The following is an 18,887-nucleotide window of genomic DNA, read 5'->3' as shown; positions in this document are numbered from 1 at the left end:
TTTTGCGACAGGGTCTCACTCTGTAGCCCAGGCTGGAGAAGAGTGTTGCAGTCATGGTTCGCTGCAGCCTCAACTTCCCATGCTCAAGCAAGCCTCTCACCTCAGCCTCCCGGGTAGCAGGGACTAGATGTGTGTGTCACCACACACGGCTAATTTTTGTATTTTTTGTAGAGATGGGGTTTCGCCATGTCACCCAGGCTAGTCTTAAACCCCTGGATTCAAGCAGCCCACCCACCTCAGCCTCCATAGCACTGGGCCTACAAGTGAGGACCACTGTGCCCGGCCTCACTGCCTCTTTTCCTTCAAGGCTTTGTTTGAACATCAGCCTTGCTGAGACAAATATTCATCGACATGTGCCACACACGTGCTTTACCCAAGCGACCTCATTTATTTATTTATCTTTTTTGAGATGGAGTCTTGCTCTGTCTCCCAGGCTAGAGTGTAATGGCACAATCTTGGCTCACTGAAACCTCTGCCTCCCAAGTTCAAACCGTCCTCCTGCCTCAGCCTCCCAAGTATCTGGGATTACAGGCACCTGCCACCACACCCAGCTAATTTTTGTTTTTCAGTAGAGATGAGGTTTTGCCATGTTGGTCAGGGTGGTCTCGAACTCCTGACTTCAGGTGATCCACCCGCCTCAGCCTCCCAAAGTGCTGGGATTACAGGCCTGCGCCACCATGCCTTGCCCAAGTGACCTCATTTAATCCTTATAGCAGCCCTGTGGGGTTAAGACTATTACTGTCCCCATTTTACAGATGAGGAAATTGAGGCCCAGAAAAGTAAAGTTATATGCATTTGTTTGTGCATTCATACTATATTCATACATATGATAGGATGTGCTTATTTGTTTTGTTCACTGATTGTCTGTTTCTCTCTGCTAGAATGTTTGGTTGTTTTGTCCATTGCTAAGGTCAGAAGCCAAAGCAGGGTCACAGGACAGCAACCTGAGGTGCTAAATTTTAGTGTGGGGCCCAAGTAGAAGGAGACCTGGGTTCTGACCGTACTGGTAACTTGCCATGCGGTCCTCAGCACGTAGCTAACCCTTTTCAAACCTCAGTTCCCGTCTGTCCACCAAGGGCCTCATTCCTGGTTTTCAATCCAACAGCCAATGGAATGGGGGCACGTCCACACTGGAGACCCCTCATGTTCCCATCTGGAGTCCTTGTTCTGTGCCTGGGAGCTCCCAGAAAAGACCCCTGCACCCTTGAGAGAAGGTTCCTGGCTTGGCTCGCTGGCTAGTGAGGCCTGTGGGAGCAGACAGGTAAGGACGTACACGCGTTGCAGTGTGATGTAGACACTGGGGCAGGAGCCTGGGACACAGAAGGGAGCAAAGTCCTTGGAGAGCACAAAGGAGCCCCTTCCCCTTCCTGAGCCTGCGTTCTCTGAGCTCTTTGCCCCTGAGCCTGGGTCCCAGGGATCCTGGAGGACAGAACCACCCCGTGAGGCATTTCAACTCTTTCCCCAGCTGGACCTACAGAGCCCGCTCCTGCCTGAGGCTCTGCCAGTCCATCCCTGCCCTTCTACATGCCACTTATACCAAGTTCTTTCCGCTCTTCCTTTGAGCTGTACCTTCTCTGGCTTCCAGGCTTCTGCCTATGTGGTTCCCTCTGTCTGCAACACTGGTCCACTCCACGGTACTTTGTCTCCTTTATTTTTTTAGATGGAGTCTTGCTCTCTTGCCCAGGCTGGAGTGCAGTGGTGTGATCTCGGCTCAACGCAACCTCCGCCTCCTGGGTTCAAGCAATTCTCCTGCCTCAGCCTCCCTAGTAGCTGGGATCACAGGCATGCACCACCACGCCCAGCTAATTTTTGTATTTTTCGTAGAGACGAGGTTTCACTATGTTGGCCAGGCTGGTCTCAAACTCCTGGCCTAGGGTGATCCTCCCACCTCGGCCTCCCAAAGTGCTGGCATGATAGGCATGAGCCACCGCGCCCCGCCTACTTTGCTTCTTTCATTACTGGCTTGAAGTCCGTTTCCCCTTTATCATTATGCGTCAATATCATTGCTGCCCCTAGGAAGCCTTCTGAGACACCGCACATGGGATTACATGTGATCCCCTCTCTGATCCATTGCTTGCCTTTCTCCCGCATTAGACTATAAATCTCCAGGGCCAGCTTCTCAGCCATTTCTGTATCCTCAGCATTGGATCTTGGGCTTGGCATATCGGAAGTCTCCATAAATATTTGTCGAATTGGTAAATGAATGTATGAAAGAAAGCACGTAACTTAAGTTTTTTAAGCTCAGCTTCCTTATCCGTAAAATGGGATAATGATGGTCTCAGCCTCACACGGTTGTTGTAGAAATTAAATGAGGTAGCCTGGGGAAAGCACTATGGGTGTGACACACAGTAGGTAGTAGGTGATCAGTTAGTTCCAACCCGCTTTGAAACAGCCCCGTTACTGGGGCCGACTGAAGAATACCTAAACATTCAAGAGGTGGTTGACACAAATTCTTTATCCCCTGTAATGCTGATTCTGTAGCTGGGACTGGGATTTTTATCAGGCCCATTTTAAAGATAAGGAAATGGAGGCACAGAGCATAAAATAATTTGCTCGTTTAAAATGCGTCTATTTTGTTCACTGATGTATCCCCAGTACCTTTAACTGTGCTTGGCACACAACATTTTTTTAAATGAATTAATTGAGCACCTATTATGTGCCAGGCACTGTGGTAAACACTGGTTTAGGGGACACAGCCTAAATCATATGGCTGGTAAGTGGCAGGGCCAGGACTCCAACCCAAGTCCATCTGATTCCAAAGCCTGATTCCTCACGGGTCCCTCCCTGAGTTAGAAACTGTCCTGAGGCCTCAAGGCACTTCTGCCCACAAGGGTGTGAGCAGAACAGCCCACACAATAGTGTCTGGGCATGAGTCACCAGCAGGGTAAGCATATACCTCTCATCCTGGCCAGCCTCAGCCCCAGGCATCCAGCCTGGGCACCCAGTTACACGCCTGGGTAGGTGCCAGGAAGCCTCACCTCACCTGATCCAGAGCCCCAAGGCTGCCAGGTTCACCACGTGAGGCTGTGACCTTCTCAACACTGCCCAGCTCCTCTGGGCTGGAGACCAGATGGTCAGCCAGGGCTTGGGGGGCAAATGGGGACACCCTTGCCATGCAAAAACCCCCACAAATAGGAAGGTGATCTCCAGGGCTTGCAGTGGGCATCATCTCCAGGGAGGAAGCAGGGGCACCCACCAGGACCCTACACTTTACCACCTGTTCTTTGGTTACCTGCAGGGAGGGTGTGGATCCATTCAGCAGGTCTTGGCAGACACTGTCACCTGTTCGAGGGCTAAAACCTAAATACTTTAATTCCTGCCTCATCACCTCTGTCCAGGGTGAGATCCATCAACTCGCCTCCGTCATCAGGGTATCCTGGCCAATCACTTGCTCACCTGCAGCCACCTGCCCTGGGCACTTCGTGACCTCAGGGCCCTTTTAAGCCATGCTTAGGACAGATGCTATTCTGACTTCCTAATGGGAGAAGTCAGTGAGTCTATTCCTCTGTCTCTGTGCGGGACAGTATCTCACGTCCCCAGTTTCTCCAGTTTTTCATGAGCAGTCAGAGACCTGGCCTTTTGTGGGAGGTCCCCTGATGTATCTATTTAATGTTGGAGACTCATTAAGCTCATAAAATGAAGTAGGCCAAAAGACGGCAGGCCGCAAGTGTCTGAGTTTCCTCCTAAGATTCTGTGATCTTTTATATCTGAGACCCTAGGTCACCAAGTCTTTGATTCTAGGATTCCACGCAGGAAGTCAAGGCCACTTCTCAGACTGGGGAATTGTGTTTGTGATGGGGGCACAGGAGGGTGGATGCTGCTGTTGACCCCTCATGCCCCCCCCTCCCTCCCTGCTCCCTCACTTGGGGAAGCTGCTCCCGATGAGGATCCGGCCCAGCGGGTACTCCATGCCGCCCACCGTGACAGGCGGGCTGACATCCAGGTTGCCAAAGGAGTCAAGGCTGGAGGGAGCAGCGAATGGGATCTCCCGGGTCACGTATCCAAAGTCAGGACCCTATGAAAGGAGCAGCGAGACCCCCACCCCAAGAAGGAGAGGTCAGTGAGGCCAGGACAAGACGGTTCTTGGAGCAGGGGAAGATGCTGAGGGACTCCTAGTCCCTGGCTCTTGGAGCCTGAAAAATGACCTCTATCCACTGTATACAAATCCCCCCTGGGCTCTGAGAACCATGCAGTTAAAGTCAAATCGATAACCAAAAGATAACTAGAAATTCCCGCAAGTGTTTGGGAATTAAGCAATACACACCTAAAGAATCCGGGGATCAAAGAAGAAATCAAAGTGGAAATTAAACAAGGTTTTAAAGTGAAAGTTCGCCGGGCGCGGTGGCTCAAGCCTGTAATCCCAGCACTTTGGGAGGCCGAGGCGGGTGGATCACAAGGTCAAGAGATCGAGACCATCCTGGTCAACATGGTGAAACCCCGTCTCTACTAAAAATACAAAAAATTAGCTGGGCATGGTGGTGCGTGCCTGTAATCCCAGCTACTCAGGAGGCTGAGGCAGGAGAATTGCCTGAACCCAGGAGGCGGAGGTTGCGGTGAGCCGAGATCGCGCCATTGCACTCCAGCCTGGGTAACATGAGTGAAACTCCGTCTCAAAAAAAATAAAAAATAAAAAAAATAAAAAATAAAATTAAAATAAAGTGAAAGTTCATGAAAATCTACTGTCTTTTGACAGTACAGTAAACGTCATGGGAGGATGGTGAGGCACACGGCTAGGGAGTTCCAGAGCTCTAGACACGTGTCTAAACCGAGTGTGGTGGCGCACACCTGTGGTCCCAGCTCCTCAGGAGGCGGAAGAGGGACGATGGCTAAGCCCAGAGGGTTGAGGCTGCAGTGAGCTAGGATCGTACGACTGCACTCCAGCCTGGGTGACAGAGCAAGGCCCTCTCTCACAAAATAAAATGAAAAAACACGTGTATTTTTGGGGGAAGAGAAAAGGCTGAAAAATCTTAGTTTCCATTTCAAGCTAGAAAAAGAACAGCAAACTAAACACAAAGAAAGTAGAAAATGACAATGATTAAGATGAGAGCAGGGCCAGGGCGGTGGCTCACCCCCGCCATCCCAGCACTTTGGGAGGCCGAGGCAGGCGGATCATGAGGTCAAGAGATCAAGACCATCCTGGACAACATGGTGGAACCCCGTTTCTACTAAAAATACAAAAATTAGCTGGGTATGGTGACACACACCTGTAGTCCTAGCTACTTGGGAGGCTTAGGCAGGAGAATCGCTTGAACCCAGGAGACGGAGGTTGCAGTGAGCCAAATTCATGCCACTGCACTCCAGCCTGGGCAACAAAGCAAGACTCTGTCTCAAAAAAAAATGAAAGATGAAATCAGTAAAAAATCCCCTGGCTCCCGTAGGCCAAGCCTGGGGCAGGTCAGGTGGGTCCCTCTCCAGCACGCTGGCCTTGATGGGTGCACTCACCTGCGGGGTTCACTGTCACCTGATCCCTCCAGGCTGGGATGAATGTCCCTGCTGTGTGTGCCCACAGACTGCATCCCATCATGGCTCCCGCCTGGATCGGCACTGTCCCAGCAGTGGGGCAGTGGGAGCCGGGAAACAGACAGAGACCGTAGGCTCACCTCGAGGGGTAGTGCAGCCTCAAGGCTGAGTGCAGGACTCGGGGGACAGCCCCTTTAGCTTTGCATCTTGATGCCACCATTAACTTGCTGCATGGCCTTGGGCAAGTTGCTTAACCTCCCTGAACCTTGATTTCTTCATCCATAAAGAGGGAATAATGAAAGCACTTATCCATAGGCGTGCCCCATGGAATAAATCAGGTAAGCCATGGAAAACTAAGAGACAGCTCCTGGAACGCAATACATAATGGTGGGTGCTGTTGTTGCCATCTTGCGCACAGGAGGTAGCATAGTGCCTGGCACATAGTAGGTGTTCAGAAAACATTTGACACCTAAAGAGAGGCCCTAGCTCTTAAGAACAGGACCGAGGCAGGCTCACTAAGGGTGCATTCCCTCCAAAAGGCAGTTTGGTCTCCCCTAGAGCTGACCACAATGCTAATTTCCCCAACACAGGAACAATCAGGCTGCTGCCTATTTGCATGTTTTGCATATCATTTCCATCTCTTGCCCAACCTTGCCTATTTGCATGTGATTTGCATATCATTTCTATCTCTTGTCCGACCTCCCCACTGGTTCCCCAGTTTGCTGATATCCCACCTCCTGTATCCGTCTGCCCCCTCTTGCCGTTCTCTGGGCCCTATAGGACCAGGCCCGGAGGAGACTTCACTATCGCTCCTCCAGGAGGGCCCACCCAGGGTTTCCGCACTCTGCCTGTCGCCACGTACCAGGATCCTCTTATAAGGGAAATCCCTCAGGCCTCTGTTCCGGGGGGAGTCAAAGACCACGGGGAAGGATTTGTGAGGGGCCTCGATGTAGCCAAACTCCATCTCGTCCTGGGAGGGGAGAGATGAGAAAGTCACGAAAAAGACCTTTTTCGGGTTTACAGAGCAGGGTGGTCCCCACCAGGCCTGGGGCAGGGCAGGGCAGCAGGTCCTCCCTAAGACCTGGCGGCGGGGCAGAATGAGGCTTCTTAGGACCCCAGCCAGGAGAGAACTCTCGTCTGGGACCAGAGCATGTGGAGGGAAGCAGTGGGGCTGGGGCTGACGCAGGAGCAGAAGAGCCCTCACCCCAGAGGCCTGGCCCAGGCTGCCCTGGCTTCTCCAGCCACACTGAGGTCCAGCAGGAGCCCGTGCGGCTTCCCTTTCCCCAAGCCAGGCTGCAGGCCTCCTGGGCTGCCCAACCCTCTTCTGGAGTCCGCTTCTGCTCCCACCTGGATCCAGCGGTCATTTCGATTTTCAACCCGAGGGCAGATGACCAGCTTGCAGCTGGCTTTCAGTGCCAGGTAAGACATGTCCTCCAGGAATTTCTCATTGGAGCCGTGGTCGTCCACCACACTGTAAAAGACAGTGAGCGGGGAGCATGCTAAAGACCTCCGACTGTGGCTGAGGCGTGGGTGGCCTTCTTCAGTCTGTGCTGGGCCTGTGCAGCCTCTGGGGAACAGGGGTTCCAGTCCATGACCTTGAGAGGCTCATAGGCCCATGGGGAAGATGGATGAAGTCTGCAGATCATATCAGGTGGCAGGTGCACGGTGAGGCGTAAGCGCAGGCTGGGGAGCCCAGAGGCAGGGCACCTAACCCGGCATAGGGAGTCAGCAGAGCAGCCCCGGAGGTGACCTGGGGCTGAATCTTATGGGCTAAGGTAGCAGTGAGGGGCAGGTAGCCCTGTGTACTCCTGTTCCACCCAATTGGCTTAAGCCAAGGGGTCAGGGGAGGGTTAGCAGGCAGGAGGAGAGCTTCTTGTTAATACCTGTACACACCTAGACCCAGAGAAGCAGAGCAAACCTGTCTGACCACACCCTTCCCAGCCTTTTAACTTCTGTCCAGCTCAACTGTGGCTTTTTCCAGTGGTCTGACCTCTGGCAAAGAGGCCTGGCAGGGCTTTGCCCATCGAGGCTGATCCTCCCCTCAAGGGCATGATGCGAATTCTGAGAGATGGCAGAAGGACCAGCGAGCTGGGTGAGATGGGGCTTGCCGTGGGCCCCGGAGATGGGTTCCCATGTCCTCAGCAGGCAGGGGATTGTACCCGTGTCACAGCGAGGGTAGGTCTCCTATGGCCACCAGCAGCCTCTGCAGGGCCTGGCCCTGCTGCCCAGACTAAATCGGAGATGCTCCAGGGCTGCAGGAAGAGGGCAGGACAGGGGCAGGGCGGCCGGAGGTTGAGCTAATGACCTGGGCGGGGTCTTTGCTGCACAAGGCAGGGTGGGGCAGGCTGGGGCAGGCTGGGGCAGGGTGGGGCAGGGTGGGCCCAGCCCACCTGCTGCTGTCCCGCCACTGGCTCTGCCCAAATGGGTGCCCACCGTGAATCCACTGGTCTGAGTGAGGGGTGCAGCCCTGACACAGCTTCTGCCCCTACCTTTGCACTCCAGACTCAGGGAGGGCTGGGGAAGGGAGCCTCACCTGCACACATACAGTTCCTCGGGAGGCTGAGTGTTCGGCGTCATGATCCAGGGGGCCACGCGGAAGACCACAGTGTCTGTGAAGAGGGTCACCTCGAGCAGGGCCTAAGGGGAGAATGAGGACTTGGTGGGCCCTGCAGGGATCCTTAGCTTGCTCAAGCCCCATCAAGCCCCCCAGCCCCCAGCCTGCCCAGCCCTGGAGCCTCCACACTGGGCCTCCAAGCCCCTCAGCCCCCACGCCCACCATCCAGTGCTGTACACACCCTCGCGTCCACCAGGCAGACACTGAGGGAAACCAGCCCCAGGAAGTCGTCATCGGGGAAGGTCAGCCCCTCCACGTAGAACCTGACCTCCTGCTCCCCCGGCTGCCGCTCAACTTGGTAGGACCGACACTGGGGCCCCAGCACCTGCTTGTAGTCGGAGAGAGAATTCCCACCTAGAAAGAACGAGAGTCAGGGGCCAGCGCAGAGACAGGGACGAGGGGCTGCAAGCCCAGGAATCCAGCACCCTTTGTGGTTAGAGCTGCTTGGGTTCCTCTCCAGCTCTGCCACGTGCAAGCTGCGTGGCCTTGGCTCAGTGACTCAGCCTCTCTGAGCCTCAGTTTCTCATCTGTAAAATGGCTAACATTACATTTCTCATGAAACCAATATAAACCTTAAACAAAATAACGAGATGGAAGCACCTGGCATAAAATGTGAAGACTACCCATGGATAAATAGATATGCAAAATGTGATATATTCATAAGACGGGATACTTTTAATTCATAAACAGTAATGACCAGCCAGGTATGGTGGCTCATGTCTGTAATCCCAGCACTTTGGGAGGCTAAGGCGGGAGGATTGCTTGAGACCAGCCTGGGCATCATAGCGAGACCCCATCTTTACAGAAAATTTCAAAAAATAGCCAGGCATGGTGACACATGTCTGTAGTCTCAGCTACTCGGGAGGCTGAGGTGGGAGTATCGCTTGAGCCCAGGAGTTCAAGGCTGCAGAGAGCTGTGATCGCATCACTGCACGCCAGCCTGGGCAACAGAGTGAGACCCTGTCTCTAAAACATAAGAAAAGTAATGAAGCATTGATTCATGTCACCATGGATGAACATCGAAGACATTCTGCTCACTACAATAAAACCATATAATACGGCTCCATGTATATGAAATGTCCAGATAGGGAATTCCGTAGATGCAGAAAGCAGAGCAGTGGCTGCACACAGCGGGAGAGGCGGTCCATTCCCTTGACGAGACTTTGCTCACATCCTGGTGTCACACTAAGTGCTTTCAAGCTGAGTCCTCTGCCCAAACGCCCACCGCTGGTGCGTGGGAGGGAACATTCTGGCTCCTGCCAGGCTCATTTAGCTGGGACAACATGTTCTCAGTCAGTTTCAACAGAGCAGGGTGAAGGGGAAACAGGAAGGGGAAGGAGACGCCTGTTGCCGTTTGTAAAAACAAGGAAGTGCCCTCGGGGTTAAGGAGTGGTAGGTTTTTTATTATTTGATTTCACTTTTTTATTTATTTCAGACGGGGTCTCACTCTGCCTCCCAGGCTGGAGTGCGGTGGCGTGAACACGGCTCCCTACAGCCTTGACTTCCCCAGCTCAAGCGATCCTCCCACTTCAGCCTCCAGAGTAGCTGGGACTACAGGCTAATTTTTTTGTATGTTCTGTAGAGACAAGGTTTTGCCATGTTGCCCAAGCTGGTCTCAAACTCTTGGGCTCAAATGATCCTCACGCCTTGGCCTCCCAAAGTGCTGGAATTACAGGCATAAGCCACTGTCCCCAGCCTTTTTTTTTTTTTTTTTTTTTTTTGAGATGAGGTGTCACCCTGTTGCCCAGGCTGGAGTGCAGTGGAGTGATCTCAGCTCACTGCCACCTCTGTCTGCCTCCTGGGTTCAAGTGATTCACCTGCCTCAGCCTCCCAAGTAGCTGGGACTACAGGCATGAGTTACCACACCCAGCTAATTTTTGGATTTTTATTTTATTATTTATTTGTTTATTTATTTTTTGAGACAGAGTCTTGCTCTGTCGCCCAGGCTGGAGTTCAGTGGCCTCGGCTCACTGCAACCTCTGCCTCCTGGGTTCAAGCGATTCTCCTGCCTCAGTATCCTGCGTAGCTGGGATTATAGGCTCTCACCACCATGCCCAGCCGATTTTTGTATTTTTAGTAGAGATGGGGTTTCACCATGAGGGTCAGGCTAGTCTTGAACCCCTGACTTTGTGGTCCACCCGCCTTGGCCTCCCAAAGTGCTAGGATTACAGGTGTGAGCCACCCCGCCTGGCCTAATTTTTGTATTTTTAATAGAGACGAGGTTTCACTATGTTGGCCAGTCTGGTCTTGAACTCCTGACCTCAGGTGATCCGCCTGCCTCTGCCTCCCAAAATGCTGGGATTACAGATGTGAGCCATTGTGCCCAGCCTTGGCCATATTTTTCAAAGCCGCAGACTGATTAATAAAAACTGGTGGAAAAGTTGGGTTCTGGAGGCAGGGGCAGGGCCTGGGCCTCAGCCTCACTGGTCCTCACCCCCTCCCTTCCCGGACAGTGCTTGGCAGGCAGCTCAGTCCACACTGATTGGCCCGAGGAGGGAACAGGGGTGGGGCAATGGTAAAAGGAGGAGCTTTGGTGCAGCCAAGACACCTGGGTTGGAATGCCTGCTCCCCCCAGATGGTTGTACAACTGTGAATTCCTGCATCGCAGCCTCTGTTTTCCTCCCCGGAAAATGAAACCCATTGTTGAATCTCCTCCTTGGGGACTGTATTTTGTACCGATGGAGGGGTTGTGCGTGAGCTTCATGAGGGTTGGAAAAAGGTGATGGAGAAAAAGAGAGAGAGATGGGGGGAGGAGAGGAGAGACAGGGATGGAGCCGGGAGTCCAAGGCCACTCACCCCGAGCACAGAAGACCCTCAGTCTTTTGGAATCAGAAAAGGACACATTCAAGACAAGCTTGTGGCTGTCGAAGAGCTTGTCGGGGCCATTGCAGCTCAGCACCAGTGGGGACATGTCCTGCAGGTCTGGAGAGAATGGCTCCCTTGAGATAGCACTTTCTCCACCCCAACAGGATCGCCCCATCCCCCATCCTCACTGCCCAGACAACACCTTGGGTCACTCACCAGCCAGCGACCTCAGCTGGCTATGGGTGAGGTCAGGCTCCGTGGACCTGTGATCGTCCCGGTCACAGTTCACCAGCAAGATAGCCCCGTAGCCCCCAGGGCCCCAGCGCCAGGTTTTCTGTAGCAAAACAAGATGCCTTGGGATCAGTGGGACCAGGAGGCTCCAGGAAGGGGTTCTAGACGTGGCCAGGGCGGGCTGCTTTGTTAGATTGTAGACTTCCATACTCTGGGTTTGCTTCAAGATTTTAAAAAGGATTATTTGGGGAATGGAGTTCCAGGGAAGGCTCTAGACCCACCTCATCCTTGTGCAGTGAACAACCTGCACAACCATGTATAATGGCTCTACCCAGACACCACACTGGAGAAGCAGAGGTTTTGTTACCACACCCAGAAATGGCCTTCAAATACTAGCTGAGCTTTAGCTCTGCCAAAGTCACGGTGGGCACACCATGACCTTGTTGAGGGGCAGGATCTGGAGAATCTTTGGGAGACCCTCCCCATCCCAGCCTTCCCCTGGGACGTATCCCACAGACACCTCGGGCATCTCCCTGCAGTCAAGCAGGCTCTGCAAGCTGAGGTCTGAGCCAGGGCAGGAAAGATGTCTGGAGCCCTCCCTCCTCTGTGGTTGCCGCTCTCCCCAGCATGCCTCCCCACTAGACCCATGAGGCGGAGCTCACTTTCCCCATTTCACAGAAGAGGGTGGGGAGGTTCTGGGAGGTGAGCCCCAAGTGACATAGCTGGCCTTCAAATCCAGGTCCTTAGGATTGCATAGGGCCACTGTTAGCCTTTATGGCACTCTGTAACAGGGCCCCAGACATGATTTGTATCATAGTTGCCACTGTGCCCAAGCACGCTTGTGCAGTGAACAACCTGCACGGCCATCCATGGCAGCCCTGCCCACCTTATCCTCAAAGCCTTGTGATCCAGGCTGCCTCTCTGGAGTCTTTCCCTTCAAATTGTACCTTCTACCCCTCCCAGGACAGCTTCCAGGTACTTCCTGTGAGGTGATGCCCTGAGCCCACCCTGTCCTCTTCTTTACTCTCCAGGCTTTACCTGGGGCTGACCACTATAGCCTCCTCTACCCGAAAACTTGTCTTCTCCTTGCCTTCAGTCACTCAACAGCCTTTTAGGAAGTACTCCTGAGTGTTTAGGGCTCCAAACATAGCCCTCAAAATTTAAAAAGGCAGCAAGCAAAAGAACCAATCTCAATCTCAAGGTGGCACAAGAGAGACCCAGAGAGGGTAAGCTGTTTTCCAGCAGTCACACAGCATGTCGGTTACAGGGTGTAGGTTAATGTCCACTCATGCCCATTTGGCTGTCCTCAGATGGGTTCGCTACACAGTTAGATAGTACAGTCCCTGGGGATCCATCACTCTTCTGGAGGAAGGCCACAATCCACCCGGGACCACCCCAAGTTTGCCTTTCAACCCTGCAGTCCTGGGTTCCCGGGAGGGTCTCACCTTGTCCCCTTGGATTCTCTCCACCTTGCCTGTGCGGCCCGTGTCGGCATCAAGGGAAATATCTGCAAAGGGATAGAGAGGGGCTGCCGGGGGCTCATCCAGCCCCATCCTCACACCCCTAAAGTCTAGGCTGGGTAAACTCCAACCCCTCCAAAGCCCATGAGGACCAGGATGCCCTGCCCTGCCCAGGGCTCCAGACCTAACACTTGGGAGGCTCTTGAGGCTGGCCCTGTGGTTCTGGGAGGTGGAGGGACCCAAGCCTTCGGCTCTCGAGTCACTTCCTTGCCTGCTCATGTCCACCTGCTAGCTCTAGGTGGCCTTGGGGTTCTAGATCATATGCTGGTGACCCCAAACTCTGGCAACTGGGGACATGGCCCGAAGTTCTGGGGGCTGCCCTTCCATCGCCCTGGCCCTGGCTGAAGGGGGTGCGTGGCTCTCCACAGTTCCGTGCTGGGTCTTGGAGGTCTAATGAGGGTCTGCAAGGGACTCCGGATAAAAGAGGCCTAGTGTGGGTCTAGCTGTTGTTCACTGGGAGTGAAGTTTCTAGATCCTTGTGGTCCTAAGGACGGCCGGGTCTCAAGCCCTGTGGATCCAGAGTGGACAGAAGGTCCCTGAGGAATCCAAGTCCCTCCGCAGTGGAGGAAGCTGGCCATGAAGAATCTTCCTCTCCAAGGAACCCACTAAGGCCCTCAAAGAGCCAACCCGGGGGGCGGGGCGAGGGGATATGTGGGCCCCCAGGAGGTGCTACTTACCGACGCCAGTGAGGTAAAGCACACTGTGGCCCAGGGCTCTGCCCTCCTGCTCCCCAAAGTAGGAGACCTTCACCTGCGGAACACAGCCCTTAGCCCGCACGGCCACCACCTTCAGAGATGGCGGCGGCAGAGGCGGTGGGGGACACATCCTGACAGCCCTGCTTAGAGGCGCGGGAGGCATGGAGACCCCCAGTCTCTGCTGTTCCAAGACTCAAAGGTGCCCGGCTGGGATATTCAGAGCTGCCTTCTCCAGCAAGAGGCTGCGGAGGACACCCTGGCTCCCGGAGCAGGTGTTAGGAGCAAGGAGAGTGGGGGCAGGGTGGAGGGATGGGAAGGGTGGGGTGGAGGGATGGGAGGGGCGGGGCAGCTCCCAGCAGGAGCAGCTGGCAGATGGGGGAGGAGCAACTGGCTCCATCGACTTAGGCAAGTCTCTCAGCTCCTCCACACCTCAGGTGCTTCCTATATAAAATGGGAACGAGAGCCCCCCATCATCACAGCCCGTGGTCACAGAGCTTATAGCATGGTCCAGGCTCCACGCCAAGCCTCCCACATGGGCCATCCCAGGGAGCCCCTGGGATGAGAGGGTCCAGGCCCTGCCTGCAGGCCCAGCAGTCCCTCAGCAAGCAAGCAGAGGAGGTGGGATCTGAGCCCATGGCGGGCTCCTGAGCCCCTCTCTCAGCAGCTGCTCCGTCCCTGCCTTTTCCCTGTGGGGGAGAAAGGACCATGTCTAGGATTTGGTGGGTCACTGTGTGCCGTGGGTGCCTGGGGCTGGGGCGAGTGAGGAGGGAATCGTCTGAGCTTCAGGCAGGCGGTGAGAGAGAAGGTGGGCCGGGCGCGGGAAATCCACGCACCCAAAGGTGTGGACACGGGCGTGTGCACGTGCACGGGTTCTTGCTGTGCAGTCCTGCCCACACAAGAGCAGCGGGACTGCTTTCGGGGTCTGTCTGTCGGCTGAATACAGGGATTAATGTGAGGTTGTCAGTGAATCTGAGGGGGTGACTAGGAGAATTTGTGTTTTGTGGAAGTACTCGTGTGTACACGTGTGATATGGGGGCGGTGGTGGAGGTTTGCGTGTTTTGGGCATCTGTGGAGTTGTATCAGGATATGTTTTGTGTGTGTCGTGTGAGAAGCTTTGTGAGCTTTGGTTAAGTGGGGAGCTTTGGAATGGGAGTTGCCATGGTGGGGGTCTTACCTTGGATGGGGGTGGGGAGATCCCACCCTTTTCTATGAGAAAGTGGCCTCTTACCTTGAAGTCCTTTAATTCCTTACTGGCTGTGCCCACAGATACGGCCACGTCTGCATCAGTGTCCAGGGGCCAGCTGGCCTTGCCTATGGGCTTTGTCACGTGTGTGCGATTGCAGGCCATGAAGACCTCCACACCGGAGCTCCCAGAGACCCCGAAGCTGCTGGCACCCTTGGGCACATCACTGGCAGAGAAGGAAGAGGGGAAGAGACCCAGGACTCAGGAGAGTGGCCACAGTGGGGTGGGGCCTGGGGCTGCCAGGCCATTCAAACAGCACCCCTCAACAGCCAGGCCAGGAAGGCACAGGGCTGTGCTACTAGCCAGGAGACCAACCTGGGCTGGGCATCAGAGCACCAGGACATAGATGGGAAAGCCTTGGACAACCCCAGCCCACACCCAAGTCTCTTCCAGATCTGACACTTCCAAACTCTCCAGCTCAACAGGAAATCCACTAACCCACCACCTCTCACCACCTCCACTGGCGTCTCTGCGGCCCAAGCCACCATCACTCCTCGGCTGGATCGCCGAGCAGCTTTCTGATTGGTCCGAGGTCCCACCCGGGCCCCTGCAGTCCTGGACACAGCAGAGCTTGTTGTTCCTTTGCTTGAAAGCAGTGGTTTCCATCAAACCCAGCACAAGCAGAATCCTCCTTTCACCGAGCTGCTCACGAGGCCCTTCTGACGTGCCCCTGACACCTCACTGACCTCCTCCTCCCTCTTACACTTCCCCTGGCTCAGTCCGCTCCAGCCACGCTGGCCTTCTCGTTGTGTCAGGAAGATGCCAGGCTGTCCTGCCTCAGGGCCTTGGCACTGGCTGCTCCTGCCACATCGACTGCTCCTTCCCGAGATGCCACAAGCCTCCCTCCCTCACCCTCTTCAGGGCTCTGCCTAAGTCTCACCTTCTCAGCAAGCACCTGCCATCGCTCCGTTTAATGCTGCACCTGGGCTGTCTTTCCCCTCGTCACCCCCCATCTCCCTTCCCATGATTCCTTTTTTTTTTTTGAGACAGAGTCTCACTCCGTCATCAGGTGCCAGGCTGGAGTGCAGTGGCACAATCTCGGCTCACTGCAACCTCTGCCTCCTGGGTTCAAGCAGTTCTCCTGCCTCAACCTCCCCAGTAGCTGGGACTACAGGCGCATGCCACCACGCCCAGCTAATTTTTTTGTATTTTTAGTAGAGGCGGGGTTTCACCATGTTGGCCAGGATGGTCTCGATCTCTTGACCTCATGATCCACCCGCCTCGGCCTCCCAAAGTGCTGGGATTACAGGCATGAGCCACTGCACCCGGCCGATTCCTTTTTTTTTTAAGATGGAATCTCACTCTGTTGCCCAGGTTGGAGTGTGGTGATGCGATCTTGGCTCACTGCAAACTCCACCTCCCAGTAAGCAGTTCTTCCACCCCAATGCCAGTCAATTGTCCATCTCTCTTTCGAGAAGATCAGCTCCACAAGGGCAGGAATTTTATCTGTTTTGTTCACAGCTGCATCCCCAGCACCTATAACAGTGTCTGGTACATGGCAGGTGCTGCATAAAAACTTGTTAATGAATGGACGGATCTCACTTTCTGCCCCCCTGCAGGGGGGTTCTCAAGCCCCTGAACTTGAGTGAGATCTAGAACTTGACTAACTCCAGTACCCGGTGCCACTTCTTTCCATCACCCAATACACCGCATTCACCTGATACACCAGAGCTCTGGGATCAAGAACTGCACGTTGAGAAGCCTCCCATCCGCCTTGACCCCAGCCTGGGGCACTCATCTGCCAGGTTCCCACGCTACTCCTCCTATCACCAGCAGCTCCCAGCCACACCTGGTCGGGGCCAGCGCTCCTGGCCCACAGCTTCAGAGGGGGATGCCCTGCAAACTCAGGCTACAGGGCACCCAGAGTGGAACCAACAGGGCCTCTGAGGGTGGCATCCCATTCTTCTTCATCCCCTGCGTAAGCATGAACTGTGGCCTCTGTGTGCCAGGCACTGCGGTAACCCCCAGAGTTCCAGGAGGCTCTTGGGCCCAAGGCGCTCACACCCTAGAGGGGAGGTCAAGCCAGAGCACTACACATTGCTGCTTGTTCTTCCTTTGCACTTCAGGGGACATCATCCCCCGCGGCAGAGCCATCAGCCCCCAGGACACCACCAAGGTCAAGTCCACTTACAGACATCCACCTGACCGCAAAGATGCTGCTGGAGGAATTTTGTGTTCTGCATATTCTCTTGCCTTCATTCTTTCCTAGGCCCCTAAAAACCCACCCAAATTTCAGCCCTCTGGAGAAACCAGACCCCCTCCCCAACCTCTGCCATGGTCACTTGGCCCCATCAAAACATTACTGCACTGACTGTGGTGACAAACGGTCCTAATCCCAACAAACCCACGTCCTGCTTAATGCTCCCTAATGCTCATCGCAGCCACCCAAAGCCAAGATTATTATCCCCATTTTACAGATGAGGCAGGAGTGGACAGGGGCCCCAGAGCCCCCGCAGGCTGCTGGCAAGACCCACCTCCCCATCCCCCGCTCCTGATTTTACAATCACCACATTCCACGGCACTTTCCGGGGTCCTCCATCTTGCCTGCTCTTCCTCATCATTTACATCAGTTACCATGGAAACCCCAAGTCTTCTGGACTCTCATCCTCTGGTCTGACCCCATTCCCCATCCCCCTCAACTCCCTTTCAATCCCAGCCACCATCATCTCCAGGGTATCCAGTCCCACCCCAGAGAGTTTCCTTGACTTGTGCTCTAAAGGAGGCCTGCCCAAACAGTAGGCGTGGCCTCCCCTGCGGCCATCTCCATGGTGACTGCTTCTGCCTTACTCCCTCCAGCCCCTGGGCCTGGAGATGGGCAAGGGTCCTCCATGCTCCTCAATGTCCCTTCCAGGTCATCGTCTTTCTTTGAGTCTGGCTGGAGTACAGTGGTGAGATCTCAGCTCAACATAACCTCCACCTCCCGGGTTCAAGTGATTCTCCTGCCTCAGCCTCCTGAGTAGCTGGGACTACAGGCATGTGCCACCACACCCAGCTAATTTTTTGTGTGTGGTTTTAGTAGAGACGGGGTTTCGCTGTGTTAGCCACGATGGTCTTGATCTTCTGACCTCGTGATCTGCCCGCCTTGGCCTCCCAAAGCGCTGGGATTCCAGGCGTGAGCTACCACTCCTGGCCCATCTTTCTTTACTCCCTAATCCCCCAGCTTTGCAGACTACACCGCCCATCTGCAGGGACACCCCTGCACACCGTCGCTGTGTCCTCATCTCGAGGGTGCCAGCTCCTGCCATGTCCTCAGCCTTCTGCCTTCACCGGTTTATACTTTGACAGTGACGTAGATGTAGATGGTGTACTGATCCCTGGTCCCTCAGTCCCTTGACCTCTTCCAATGCTCCTGTCCCCCACCTGGCCTCACCCCCTCCTTCCTGGGGGCAGGCCCTGTAGAATGTCATTACCAGAAAACTGCACCCACTACAAGCTTCCCTGTGGGCAGATCACTCGGACACCACTTCCCAACATTGCAGCTCGATCCTAACACACCAACGCCACCAGCCTTCAGCCCACCAGGACGTGTGACCTTTGAAGCCTGAGTCCTCTCTACCTGCCTCCCACTGCTGTCCCTCACCCCTCACGTTCCCTCCTCCCTTCATCAGCACAGATCCCAGTCCCCCGCTGCGGCCACTCCCTTGCCCCACACCCTAATCTTTTGCTCGTCTTTCCCTCCCTCGAGCTGCCTGGCAGAGCTCCAGCTACAGTCAGACCCAACTCTCTGCCCTCTGCACCTGCACCACGCAGCCCACCGTGGTTCACTTGGGTTCATGACTGCCGACCTCGAGGGATGCGAGACACACCCGGGGCTCCTACAGCGCTTCTCCAGGCTCTTTTCTCTTTCAGTGTCCTGGTGAACTATTTCCTGTCTTCTCCCATCTCCGGGAGCCTCCCCCTCCTCCCGATCATCAGTCAGAGCCGCAACCTCCCTCCTCCCACCACCTCATCTCCCAGCCCGCCTGCCTCTTAGCCCACGGCCATGCCTGCCGTCCTGGGTCAAGGGGCTAGCCACCTGGGCTCTTGCCCAAGACCAGCCCTCCTGGGAGCACATCCCCTACTCAAGGGCATCACCCGCCTTGCCCCTTCTCCCTTCCTTGCACCCAGCACAGGCATGGTGAATAACGCCCATCCCAAACTCGTTCCGCCTTGACCCCCTCATTTCTTCTGCTCCCGTGACACCTCCAACTATTTCTTCTCTTTGCCTCTGCAAGCTGCCTCTAATCACCATCCCTCCCCACCACACCGGGGAAACCCCACTGTTGCCAAGCCCGAGGGTCTTTCTCTTCTTCCCCTCGTTGACCTGTCAGAGGCACTTG

General features: G+C 54.9%; 1 protein-coding gene across 1 annotated transcript in view; it reads right to left on the bottom strand.

The window, feature by feature from the left end:
* PADI1 (peptidyl arginine deiminase 1) overlaps nucleotides 1-18,887 on the bottom strand; it is a 44,335-nt gene that overhangs the window by 9,948 nt on the left and 15,500 nt on the right. The window contains exons 2-11 of the mRNA XM_032300573.1: nucleotides 14,554-14,734; nucleotides 13,308-13,380; nucleotides 12,556-12,617; nucleotides 11,096-11,213; nucleotides 10,871-10,996; nucleotides 8,256-8,428; nucleotides 7,994-8,097; nucleotides 6,808-6,931; nucleotides 6,323-6,430; nucleotides 3,864-4,015 (exon numbers count right to left, since the gene is read on the bottom strand). Of these exons, the coding sequence (XP_032156464.1) occupies nucleotides 3,864-4,015; nucleotides 6,323-6,430; nucleotides 6,808-6,931; nucleotides 7,994-8,097; nucleotides 8,256-8,428; nucleotides 10,871-10,996; nucleotides 11,096-11,213; nucleotides 12,556-12,617; nucleotides 13,308-13,380; nucleotides 14,554-14,734 (1,221 nt within the window). The remainder of the gene's footprint in view (nucleotides 1-3,863; nucleotides 4,016-6,322; nucleotides 6,431-6,807; nucleotides 6,932-7,993; nucleotides 8,098-8,255; nucleotides 8,429-10,870; nucleotides 10,997-11,095; nucleotides 11,214-12,555; nucleotides 12,618-13,307; nucleotides 13,381-14,553; nucleotides 14,735-18,887) is intronic.

The sequence above is a fragment of the Sapajus apella genome, unplaced genomic scaffold (assembly GCF_009761245.1).
Source record: "Sapajus apella isolate SASKATOON/1434 unplaced genomic scaffold, GSC_monkey_1.0 scaffold43, whole genome shotgun sequence".
Lineage (NCBI taxonomy): Eukaryota > Metazoa > Chordata > Mammalia > Primates > Cebidae > Sapajus > Sapajus apella.
Note: the sequence above shows the minus strand (reverse complement) of the source record. Positions and strands in the feature narration are given on the sequence as shown.